General features: G+C 56.6%; 5 protein-coding genes across 7 annotated transcripts; 1 reads left to right on the top strand and 4 right to left on the bottom strand.

Annotated features, from left to right (window-relative positions):
- Positions 1–168: 168 nt before the first annotated feature.
- On the bottom strand, positions 169–561 carry H310_11206 (hypothetical protein; the record flags this gene model as incomplete). Its single annotated transcript, XM_008877787.1, has 1 exon — positions 169–561. One exon carries the CDS (start codon positions 559–561, stop codon positions 169–171), a length of 393 nt encoding a protein of 130 aa, XP_008876009.1.
- A 790-nt stretch (positions 562–1351) lies between these two features.
- On the top strand, positions 1352–2788 carry H310_11205 (hypothetical protein; the record flags this gene model as incomplete). 3 transcript variants are annotated; one of them, XM_008877786.1, is made up of 5 exons in its annotated part: positions 1352–1466; positions 1516–1666; positions 1729–2112; positions 2160–2307; positions 2375–2788. In XM_008877786.1, the coding sequence occupies 4 exons, from the start codon at positions 1352–1354 to the stop codon at positions 2212–2214; spliced, it is 705 nt and encodes a 234-aa protein (XP_008876008.1). In that variant the 3' UTR covers positions 2215–2307; positions 2375–2788. The 3 variants fall into 3 exon arrangements, with proteins under 3 accessions (XP_008876008.1, XP_008876007.1, XP_008876006.1); XM_008877785.1 differs by having other exon boundaries at positions 2160–2325; XM_008877784.1 differs by having other exon boundaries at positions 2160–2788.
- Positions 2789–3158: 370 nt separating this feature from the next.
- H310_11204 (hypothetical protein) lies at positions 3159–4985 on the bottom strand. The gene has a single exon (XM_008877783.1). The coding sequence runs from the start codon at positions 4970–4972 to the stop codon at positions 3506–3508; it is 1467 nt and encodes a 488-aa protein (XP_008876005.1). The 5' UTR covers positions 4973–4985; the 3' UTR covers positions 3159–3505.
- Positions 4986–6153: 1168 nt separating this feature from the next.
- H310_11203 (hypothetical protein) lies at positions 6154–8549 on the bottom strand. The gene has a single exon (XM_008877782.1). It carries the CDS (start codon positions 8537–8539, stop codon positions 6284–6286), a length of 2256 nt encoding a protein of 751 aa, XP_008876004.1. The 5' UTR covers positions 8540–8549; the 3' UTR covers positions 6154–6283.
- A 207-nt stretch (positions 8550–8756) lies between these two features.
- H310_11202 (hypothetical protein) lies at positions 8757–10947 on the bottom strand. Its single transcript, XM_008877781.1, has one exon. The coding sequence runs from the start codon at positions 10804–10806 to the stop codon at positions 9886–9888; it is 921 nt and encodes a 306-aa protein (XP_008876003.1). The 5' UTR covers positions 10807–10947; the 3' UTR covers positions 8757–9885.
- Between the last annotated feature and the right edge of the window lie 981 nt (positions 10948–11928).

Raw genomic sequence — 11928 nt, 5'->3', positions numbered from 1 at the left:
TGCGTTGGCTACGCTCGAGTCCGTGAGCGAGAGGGGCTCGTGGCGGTACTGCAACGATTCCCAGCCGTACGATACGTACTGCGCTCCCAACGCACACGAGAATTGGCGCATCGTCAAGCGGTTGCACGCCAATTGCATGGTGAAGATGACGTCGCCCGTCATATCGCTTTAAACGACGCAGTGGCCCGGCACCCCGTACATGCTCGTGGACACCATGGCGTCGCATGGCTCCGTGTGGTTCGGGGTGAGGAAAAGGCCAACGATGTCGTTAACGATGTTTGGGCATTCCCCCGTCCCCGTGTACTGGAATCTGATGCAGCGGTACAGCCCGGTGCGGCGGATCGTCTTGGGGTACAAGAAGCTCTCAGCATACGGCACGACTTGGGCTGTCGACGCCGCAGCTTTAAATGTGGCCCAGTGCACCATGCGGCAAACACCGTTCGCAACAACCTGCGCCAGATTGATGCCGCCCAGGACTTGATTGACGTGGCCCAAGTACAGCGCTGTATGCAGCACGACGCAGGCGAGGAGCCCCCGGGCCCACCGCTTGATCATTCCCATGGCCGTGCTGCGAGGCCATTCAAGTCTGGCCGAGCGAGGGGGACGGCGCTGTACGGATTGCGTGTGGCGGAGAGAGTATTTTTGGATCCCAGCGTGGACGACATGTTGGCATGGGGATGAAAACCAAGTGTCTCCATGTACCCTCCTATTCAAGGCCGACCTCTTGCGACTGGGAAACTTGGCGCGGCATCGAGTCGGCAGAACAAGGACGCCCCTCCTCCATCCACCAACACGTACGTGGGTATGCATTCATGGGTGCAGTCCCTGCGTGTCGACGATGCGGCCCGCCAGTGGCGTCTCAGACCAAATCGTGGACCTTGAAACATGTACAGTTATCGCGATGGTCACCGTCATCGCCACATGCGTCATGACAACGACGACCTGACAGCCTTCATCGTGAGGACGGCGGTCGCACTGATGGCTGGGGTCGCAAGCCACGGCGACCTTCCTTCCGCCATCGCAGTCGCTTGAGCGATCTTCGCCATGTTTACCAAGACGACGGCCACAATCTCGTCGCAGCTGCACTCCCCGTGATGCATATCGGAGGCGCGGGTGCTCCACGTCTGGTTACCATCCCAAGTTCGTGCTGCATTCACAGCGCTCGGGATGCGCGTCTGTCGCCGCCGTCGCGGCGCTGAATGGCATTTGGGCATTCGCCCAGACGCACCATGTCCCCACGCCTCGTTCAACTTGAAGGTCGGCATAGTCAGGTGGCGGCAGGCTGCGAAACTCCATCTGATCCTCCCCCGCAAGCCATCGCCGCTTTCCTCCCACAACAGCAGACAAGAGAATGCACTTGGAACATCTCACAGAGTCGCAGTGGGGCGACCTCGAGGCAGACATGATGTGCCTCGTCGACGAGGCCATGCAAAGCACTCCGCAGATGCGGACGCGACCCAGCAGGGGTATGCCCTCGCGTCGGAGAAGCCCAACATGCGCATTCTCGTGAAAAAGGCACCTGCGTCAGTGAGTACATGGAGCTGAGCTACTGCGACACAACGGACGCCCTTCGCACACCACTAGCGCACTACTTCCGCGGCAATCTCCTCCATGCAACGACTCTCGCACTCAAGTTACAAGTAGCTCAGCTTCGCAATCAGCGGCGGTTTGCTTGAGCCCCGAGACACAACGTACACGTCGAGGTGTCTGGCCTCGGAACGAACAAAGCGTCCTCTTCATCGCCCGGGAGTCGCTGAACCTGGAAGATTATCCGCCCGTCGACCACGTCGTGCGATTCCACTTCAAAACGCTCCTCCTTCAAACGCATGGCGACGATTACATCGCGGACGCCCTGCACTTGCTGTCGAGTCCGCTGGGGAATCTCCAGGCGTTTGTCTTTAACAAGGTCGCGCACGCATCGATGTATATCGTGGACGCCTTCCCGCTCCTGCTGCAGAAGATGCGCCTCCTCCATGCGTTGGTCACTCGCGCGCCGCCGAAGAAACAATCTGAATTCCAGTGGACGGTGCACATTATATATGAAACAGAAAACGTCGCGACTGTGCTGTGCGTGCCAACGCTTCCGATCCGCACACGCCTGCGTCGCATGCGGTACGCACGTCCTCTTCCGTCCAACACTCGTACCGACATGGTTGCAGGCGATGTGCTGGCAATGCGTCGTTCCGATTCCACGCGTTGTGCCTGGGACGCTGAATTCGATGTCGGTCGTCCTCGACGAAGTGTGCAAGCTGTGCTTTGTGTCGTCGGCAAGGGTGGGCGGCGCCGGTGGCACGTTCATCTCTCGTAGTACGTGATGCCTTGTGTGTAGGTCGACCAAATCTCCCATGCATCGATCGACCTCGTTGTCGAGTAGGTTCGCAGAGCTCGCTGTGTAGCATCGACTCGTACTACGACAACTCAGATAGCCTCGACACTGTCGATCTGCGGTCCACCGTGAGCACTAGAAACGAATGTGAAGACGATGGCGAAGGTCTCAGCGAAGACACCAACACTGCTGGGATCGGGCGAATGAAGTTCGGCATCTCGATACCGCGCCAAATCGTGCCAGAAACGATATAGCAGCTGCCGGAGTGGCATTCGCTTCACGACGGTCGCTGTAGCTCAGAGCGGCCTGACCTCGCTCGGCAACGTCGACGGCGTGCTCTCCACGTTGTCCCATCTAACCGACCCTCATCTGTGGAAGCCGCTGCGCCAACATCCAGAATATGCGACGGTGTCAAGAAATCGTCGCTGCAGAAAATGAATTTGCCAAATATTTTGCCACACCCTAAAAATGATACTTCACGCAAGGGTCAAAAATAGAAAATGAGTCGTTCGAAAGTTATGTCATATTTGAAGAAAATGACACTTGAACTTGGAGAATATTTGACGTGACAACAACGAATTTGCATGTCATCGTTGGGCCTGCGTGATACATGCCCACGGTGCCAATCGCATCCAACCGCACCCCCCCCCTCCCGCTGCCGCCGCACCTACACCCATCAAAGGAACGATGCTGCCGAAACACCAACGGACGCACCCACGTGACACGCCGACTCGAGGTGGTGGTGTTGTAATGCTTGCTTGGTGCGCAGATGCATCGTGGGGGGTTCCTTGCAAAAATTTCGTAGCGTGTACGTTCACAGTGGGGGAGGAGAATAATTCTCGGCGTTACGTCCGCTGGTTTCGGCGACGACCCTCATGTCGAATTCGTTGTTGCTGCCAACATGGCAAACCACTGTGGCCAGAGGAATGCCCCCCATGTGATGCCAGGTCACACCATACAAACCACCGAGTCGCGCCCGGCGTCGGCGGTGGACGTGGAAGGGCGCTGCTTGCCATCCAACTCGTGACGTGTTGTTTCGCTGCTGGACTTGGCAGCGTCATGGTGGAAAGACGAGAGGGATCAACCAAACTTGCTTCGATCGTGTTCTACTGGTTCGGGATTAAATACGTGGAATCCGTCGGTGGCCTGGACGTGGGTTCTATTCCTTTGACGACCTCTTCATGGGCGACCATGAAATCCTGGCCTAGCTTTGGCAAACTGGCGCAGCATTTGGTGCATGAGCTGTTTCTGGGCTTCCAGCCCTTGGTTGACTCGAATGAAGCTTGCCATGAGGTCATCGTCGTCGTCGCTGTCGCACGAGACAATGCTTGGCTCGTACGACGGCGACAGGACGTAGTCTTCGCTTTGGGCGGTGGTGCGGCACGTCAAGTTGCTCTCGCGGCCGCCGGCTTTCTTGTCGCTGGACGACGCGCTCGGGACCTCCCGGAAGGCAGGTACGGGTAGGAGGTCTTGCGCCACGTTGTCCCGGAGGCTGTCGTCGTCGGCGTTGGGGGCGACTGTGGCGGTGGCTGACATCGCGCCGTCAAAGAGGCGGATGTTTGATTGCAACTGGAGCTGTCGCTTGTACGGCAGGACCTGGCTCGCGGCCACGTAACACTTTTTGCACACAGCAACTTTGGTAGCACCGATGTGGGGCGATGCTTCGGACGCCCATACGACACATTTGGTGCACACAGTATGACCGCACGCGCGGCAGAGGTGACGCTTGGCTGGTTTTGCCTTGATGATGCTGGCATTGCACGACGCACACAACGCCACAGGTATTGTGGACGTGTGGTGGGGACGCTGTGGCGGATGGGCAAGCAACCACTTTTGGCGGAAAAAGTGGGGCATATGCTCGAGGATTTGGCCATGCTGGACAGCATGTTTGTTGAACAGAAACGATGGGTACGCGCCCTTGGGGTCGGCGTGGTAGTAGTGCACGCCTTCCACGCGAAAATCGTGCAGCTGCGTCAACAAAAAGTACTCTTTGAACGTGAAGTGTTGCGGCGACTGGCTCCACGCCGAAAACGACTCGCGCACAACGAACAGCACCTTGTGGCCTTCGCGATCGGCGGTTGTCCCAGAGTATTCGACGTACGTTGCGCAGCGATTGCCAACGGTCAGGTCAAGGTGCATCGTGATGGATTTGACGCCAAACCACAGGAACGGGTCTTCGTCACATGATGAGAGCGTCGTGTTCAGGATGGCGCCGTCGACAAATCGGTGGGGGTACATCATAGCCATGTGGTTGCGGTGCTCGGCGGGGGACGCATTGTGGAAAATGTACGCGAAGTCGTCGAGGGTCATGGTGTCGAACGTGCTGATGCTGAGGACTTCAACAAACGGCGACCTCTTGTGCTGCTTGATTTGAGTCGCTTTGCGTTTGAATACTCGAACTGCGGCGTGTCGGTCCGATGACGCGAGCCTGTACCCTTCAAACTTTGCGTCCGCTTCGCGCGAAGCCGGGCTGCTCTGCATGGCCTGGACGACGGTGTCTCGTAGCTGGTACTTCCATTTGCGGTACTGATCTTCGTCCAATACAAAGGACGTAGATTTGGACATCGTCATCGAGGCATCGTGAGGCATTCTCCGGCGACGAAGATGGAAAATGACAGCAACGCGCGCATCGTGGCAACCGCGCATGGTTGCCAGGTCGACCATGCTCACTAAGTGCGTCGTATCTCAGCCAAGGTTTATGGCGTTTTTCGCTGGACAAGTAAAACGCACTTCAATTGTAACCTTGCTTTTGTATGCGCATACAAATTTGAAGTTCTCCGAACCGTGCGTTAAACAATCAAGTCGACGTCGCACTTTACGGAACTGCTCGCTCGTGATGTCCCCATTCTCAGGTCGATGTTACAGCGCGCGATGGATGCCCTGAGTGGAGAGCGAGCGCCACACCTGACGAGAGAACGCCACCTGCCATCCTGTGAACTGTACTGCATGGCGGGGTGGTTTGGGTGCTAGTGGACCATGGATCATTCGGAAGGTTTGTCAAGGATCTGTGCGCCGTGCTGACCTCCCACACGTCGCAGACGGCAATGGGTCGGACGTTGGCGGCCGCAGATATCCCCCCTCGCAGCCACGGCCATAGATACCAAGGACCTTAGGGTAACTTCACAGACGTTGAAATGCATGGATGGGAATGCTGCGTCCGGGAGTGCCGTCACTGTGCTGGGGGAAGCGTTTTTCACTATTTGGTTGAGTGCTGAGCCATGACCAGACGCCGTCGCTTGGCCCCTGCCACTGGTGCGCTCCGACAACCTTTGCGTGGTGGACAGAGAAACCATCGCATCCGCTGGGGTCGCCGTCGACGAGCTCGCGAAGGTAATGACTGGAGTTGTTGCCAACTTTCGCCAGTAATCGGTGGATCGTATGTTCCACGTATTACAGCTGCATTGTGTTGGCCAGTGACGCGGATGGCGGCTGATCCTGTCAAGCTGATGCCACCTTTGCGTTTTTCATGCTCGACGCTAGCAGTAATCGTAGGGCGTGTGATGGCTGCAGATTGACTGCGACGCACGGCTTGCACGATATGATGATGGTCGGACTCGGCGGAGTTTGCGACGGCCATCGAGCCACCAGCGGGTTTACGCGCCATCGTATGGAGGTACATGCGCCAAAGCTTCGCCGACGTCTCCACATGACATGAATTGTGTAGTGGTTACTAACCGTAATGGCCAGCCAAACTTGACCCACCACATCAAAAAATCCACTGTCCATCGGGCAGGGCAGAATATTTCTTGACGACATGAAAAATTCAACAGCGTTTGTGTCAAATGACATTCAACTCGTTGGCTCAAACGGACGAAAAAACAATGTGTTCATGATTCAACGAAAGGAAAAAATGAAAATCCAAATACCATATTGACAGTGAATTGCGCAAAGCTTGATTTTTCCAAAGATTTCCAACATGCCGACCGACGAAATGACATGTTTTTATCGTTGAATCCCTTACAAGTTGGCGACGACATATTCTGCAATGCGCTGCTCCATGTAAATCCGGTCCTCCAAGTGGCGCGGCGAGTGGCGCTCCTTGGGGAACAAGATCAGGTCGTAGTGCTTTCGGGCCGCGATCAGCGCGTTGATCAACCGAGCCGTGTGACGGAAGTGCACGTTTTCATCGATGAGACCGTGGATCAGGAGCAGCTTTTGGTGGGGCTGCAAATGCTGGACAAAGTTCATGATGTTGCCGCGAGCGTAGCCTTCGGGGTTCAATTGCGGAGTCGACATGTACCGCTCCGTGTAGCACGTGTCGTAGCCGTCCCACGACGTGACGGGGGCACCAGCCACGCCGAGCTTGAATGTTTTCGGCGCCTTGACGAGCGAGATCGCACTCATGTACCCGCCGTAACTCCACCCAATCATGCCGACGCGGTCGGCGATCGTAACGCCGTCCGCAATGAGCTTATGGACACCGTCTTCTTGGTCCGAAATTTCAATCGTGCCCATGGCGTGCTTGATCGCGCCTTCAAAAGCCAATCCACGGCGGAACGACCCACGGTTGTCCACCTTGAGCACGGCGTACCCCATGTTGCGGAAGAGTTGGCTGCGCATGTCTACAGTCACGCTCCACGCGTTCTGCACGCGCATCACGTGCGGTCCACCGTACACGTTGACCATGGTCGGGTAAGGTCCCGGGCCGAACTTCGCCGGGTCTGGCTTGTACAAAGCGCCGTACAGAGTGGTCGTGCCGTCCCGCGACGTGAAGGAGAACGTGGAGGGGGCTTCGATGCGGTCCTGGAGCTGCGTCAAGCGCGGGTCCGACGTCACATGCAAAGTATGCACGGCGACGGGAGCCGGCGACGCCAGTTTGTACACGACGGCCGTGGGGGGAGTGGTCAAGTTGTGAAACACATCAACAAAAATCGAGGCCGAGCTGTCAAGGACGACGTTGTGGATGCCGGGGGTGGTGGTGACTTGCGTGATGGGAGCGTTCGGGATCGACAGGGACGTCTGGAACAAATGGCGCTCAATCGGGGACGTCAAGTTTCCGCTAAAGTAGAGCACGTCGCGTTCCAAGTCGATGCCGTCGATCGATTCGACGTTGCCTTCGCCGTGAGTCAACGGCCGCACCAGGGTCGCGGCGCCGTTCGCAAACTCGTACAAGTACAAGTGCATGAAGCCCGTGCGTTCGGAAGCCCAGATAAACGTGAACGTACCGTCCGGGCGGGATTCTAGGTTGCGGTACAAGTAGTGCACGTTGTGCCAGATCGCGGACGTTTCGTGGATGAGTTCGACAAGGGTTTCGGTCGCAGGGCTCCATCGCAAGAGCGCGACTTCCGTTTGCAGGCGGTTCAATGTTTCAATGCCCAACGTGCCATCGACAAACCAGTGGACGCGGCTGATGTAGAAATCTTCCTCCGTGAAGTTTACGAACACGGGTGTCTCGCGCTGCGTGAGGTTCACATTTTGCACCGCAAGACGGCGGCGTGGGTTGGCTTCACCGGCAAAGGGGTAGCGATGGTCTTCTTGCGCATTTTCACCCAACTCGGCACTGCCCGAATGCATAATGCGGAATTCAGGGATGTGCGTGTCGTCGATTTCTTCGAACGCGATGCGAGACGAGTCTGGGGACCACCAGAATCCTCGGAAGCGGGACAGTTCTTCTTGGGTCACAAAGCACGCCAGCCCGTGGCTCTTGCCGGCTTCGCGCGCTCCAAAAGTAATTTGTGTCGCTTGCTGGGTCGCGCCTCCAGGAAGTGGGTCCGCGGCGATGACGTAAATTTCATTCTCTTGGACAAACGCAATGTGACGGCCATCGGGCGAGTATTGCGGATCGATCACACCACCCTTTGCACCCGTGGATGCTTTGTCAAACAAGAGCACGAGTTCAGCTCCCGGATATTCTTGCAGGTACAAGTTGCCATGGAGCGGGTACAAGATGCGAGTCGACTGCTGCGCAGGGCACCACAAGTACGAAGTGATACCGACACCCATTTGACGTTGTCGTTCACGGCGCAACTTTTCTTCCAGGGACATGTTGTTTTCCGTGTTGCCGCTGCCGGGGGGACGCGCGACGAGCGTCACTTGCTTGGACTCGATGTCCATCCCGTACAACTCCTGCGACAGTTCATTGCTGGAGCTGTGGAGAAACGCAAGCAAGCGACCATTCGGGGAGAACTGGAGGTTCGTGGGGGCGTTGCTGCCGGGGGTCGGCAACCGCGCGACATCTTCGTACGTAATCGTCGTCGGGACTGGAGTTGTCATCGTCTTGGCGCTTGTTTGAAAATGGGCAAAATGCCACCAACCACGATAACATACAGCCCTACCCCCTCCCATGAGCCCTTGCCATCTCCCCCATCCCTACGACCCGAATTTTAGCCAATCATGCGCATTTGAGTACCATTTAGCCAATCAAATCGCACCAAGTGCCCTCGTTGGTGGCCAACTTGAAGTTGGCGGTGGGGACTGTCTCAGAGGGTAAGCATCGTCGAAGGTGGCGCCGAGATGCGACTGCGCGGTGATCTGTGGACTGTGTCTTCGTGTGGTTAGGAAGCCCGTGGAAGTGCCGAAGCGAACGACGAGAATGCAGGAGATGCAGGTACTGCGATGCTCCAAGGAACCACCTTCCATCGCCCTCTGTCACGCAAATCCAACTGGATGTTCATGGTGGGAGAGGCTCGGCGTGGCGCCACATAAGCTGCGCATGGTGTACCTGCGTCGTGGGATGATCAAGCACGTGCAAGAATGACCTAGCTACCACCGCGACCACGTGTCCCACCTAGCTGCCGCCACGACCACGTGTTCTTGGGACCAATCAGCACCAGACGTATGAATCCCGTCGACCGGCACTCGTGAGAAGATCAACTGACATTCAAGAAATGCGTTCGTCCACAATGCCTGAAATGCCGTCGACAGCGTGAGGAGGCAGGGACATCGTGGTCTGCTTGGTCGTGGCGGTCTCGAGACTTTGGAGTTGATCGCAGAGATCGTCGTGGGAAGATCCCGAGGGACTGTCAACTTGAAAGCGATCTCGGCAGATGTTGGACCTTCATCTTGACGCCCACAAGCAAGGTCGACTGGATGAGTGCCAATGCGCTAGGCACACTCGATCGCACTCGAACATCGGATGGGTTGCAAGCCATTCTCGACACTATACACGGTGGGAGACCATGGCGTTTTCCTGGCATTATCCGACTAGGATGGATTCGCTGTGGTAGCGAACTCGTAAGCCTCCATCTGGGCGACGCGTCGTTCCTTTGGCTCGTAACGCCGCCTTGACAAACACGAACAAGGTACGATAGCTGCCAGGGTGCGTTAATGCTGTGGAGCATTGTCTGAAGACATGTGAGGAGGACTCGAGCAGGTCAATGGATTACTACTGCGCGTCCGTATGTGGAGGCTTGCTTTGGCTCCGCGCCATGCCATGGCGGTACTAGATTTTCGCTCGGTGCCATTCCCCAGCAATCGCACTTGAGGATGCCCCAGGCACATGTAGGAAACAGTTCGCAGCGAGTCGATCGGCAAACGGTTCATTCCCTCGATTTAACTTGACCCGGCAATTGCTAATACAAATATTGAAGTGTGAAGTTAACGTTATGCTGTCTGTTCAATTAAGCAGTCTTGGCTTTGACGGCGTCGTCGACGGCCTTGGCATAGAGACGGGCCTTGCGCCCTTCCCATGCTTGCAGCGCGCGCTTGCGATCCGTGACCAAGCCCAGCTTAGCCATTGTGTCGATGAACAACTTGGTTGGGTTCCACTGCGCCGAGATGCCGAATTCGCTGGCGGCGTAATCGTACGGGAACACGTGGTGCCAGTTGTGCCAGCCTTCGCCCATGGCGAAGAACGCGACCCAGGTGTTTTCGGTCGGGCCCATGTCGGGGTCGTAGGGCTTGGTGCCGTAGAAGTGAGCAGCGCTGTTGACGAGCCACGTCGCATGCAGGACGAACACGTAGCGGAAAAACCCGCAGACCAAGATGCCGTTCACCCACGACTCGTTCCACCCGTACGTGGCCACAAGCATGGGGAAAACAAAGCACATGAACAAGTTGATCCACGGGTTCAGGCGTTCCTGGAACATCACAACCCAGTCTTCCTTCAAGTCATCGCAGTTGATCTTTTTGCCGGCCTCAATCACTTTAGCATCCTTCTTCACGAGCAACCAACCGACATGGGCAAAAAACAACCCACGGTTCGCGTTATGCGGGTCGGCTTCCGTTTCGCTCCACTTGTGGTGCACACGGTGGTCGCGGGACCAGTGGTAGATCGTGCCTTGGTTGGCCATCGCGTTACACAACATGAGGAACACGCGGACAGAGTCGGCTGCCTTGTACGCCTTGTGCGACCAGAGGCGGTGGACGCCACCCGTGATGCCGAGGCCAGCAAGTTGGTAGCACGTCAACGTCCACACCCACGTTTGCCACATGCATGATGTGAAATACGGAATCGCAGCAACAGCGAGAGCGTGACAGTACCCGAGGTAGATGACCATGGGCCAGTTGGCGTTCGCAATGTGCTTCTTCCAGTCCACCATGAAGCTGTATTGAGGAGAACGGCGCAAAAGAAGGAATGACGGAAAGCATGGGACTTCCACCGTGCAATCGACCGGGCTCGCCTCCTCACCCGGCACCAACCCAGACCCATTCGTCGCGATTCATTGGCGCGGACGTGATGTCGTCATCGTGCCAGAGAGCGCCATCCTTTGCTCTGATTGCGTGACGTCATCCACTGCACCGCTTACGTTGCCCAATCCGATGGCGTTGTACAAATGCCAGTGTTTTGATTGGTGTATTCCGCGTCTCGAGGTGACGTCTGTCGGCCGTTGTCGCGACACAGTCGAAAATGTAGGGATTTGATTGGTCTGAATTCAGGAAAATTGCGAAAAACCCTGAAAACCCGCCAATTTTCGTCGAATTTGACAAGCCCGTCACGGCCTCTCCCGTCCACCGCGCGCAAGATCGAGGCGGCGATGAAAGGACGCATGCACAAAGACATGGTGGCCTCCGTGTGCTTGTCTGTGTGTTCACACCGAAAGGGATGATCCGCGGAAACTGGAACAGACGCCACAGAGGCTGACGTCGTCTCGACCCACCTCCGACGTCGGACAAGCTCTTGGCCATGTCAGTTCCCATCTGCTCGACTTGGGCACGCACAGGAGTCGCTCGGTGAAAGGGACGACGACCTCATGTCCGTTCGACGGCGAGTCGAAATACACATATTGTTGTGGTGGTCGACCTGGTCGTTATGGAGGACGAAAAAGGTGCACCGCAACAGTCCATCCACTGGCAGCAGGCACAAGCGGAGTCGACCTGCTCACACCGTACCTGCGGTTCTACTGCGCATTGCATGCGACGTACGATACCTTCGGCATACACTCGACCTGATTTGGCACGCACATGCATGCCATTTACTCGATTGTCTTAGGGCCGCGTGACCCACACACCCCTTTCAATGCCCCGCTTCCATTGCTCGCACGTCGAAACAATTGCGTGCTAGGAGATGCCCCGATGCGACGACGTCGATCCCAACGTATATCGCCATCGGCCTCCATGCATTTGAACATGACGACGTGACTGTACATTCCGTGTTAAATCGATATGCTCAATACATGTCAAAAATGCACATGTCGTGCATACAAGCAAATGTTGCAGCGAAG

Source organism: Aphanomyces invadans, assembly GCF_000520115.1.
Source record: "Aphanomyces invadans strain NJM9701 unplaced genomic scaffold supercont1.30, whole genome shotgun sequence".
In the NCBI taxonomy this organism is placed as follows: domain Eukaryota; phylum Oomycota; class Saprolegniomycetes; order Saprolegniales; family Verrucalvaceae; genus Aphanomyces; species Aphanomyces invadans.
Note: the sequence above shows the minus strand (reverse complement) of the source record. Positions and strands in the feature narration are given on the sequence as shown.

What these genes read in the sequence shown, in the direction of transcription:
- H310_11204 (XM_008877783.1), bottom strand. Translation starts at nt 4,972, where the DNA reads ATGCGCGGTTGCCACGATGCGCGCGTTGCTGTCATTTTCCATCTTCGT.
- H310_11203 (XM_008877782.1), bottom strand. Translation starts at nt 8,539, where the DNA reads ATGACAACTCCAGTCCCGACGACGATTACGTACGAAGATGTCGCGCGG.
- H310_11202 (XM_008877781.1), bottom strand. Translation starts at nt 10,806, where the DNA reads ATGGTGGACTGGAAGAAGCACATTGCGAACGCCAACTGGCCCATGGTC.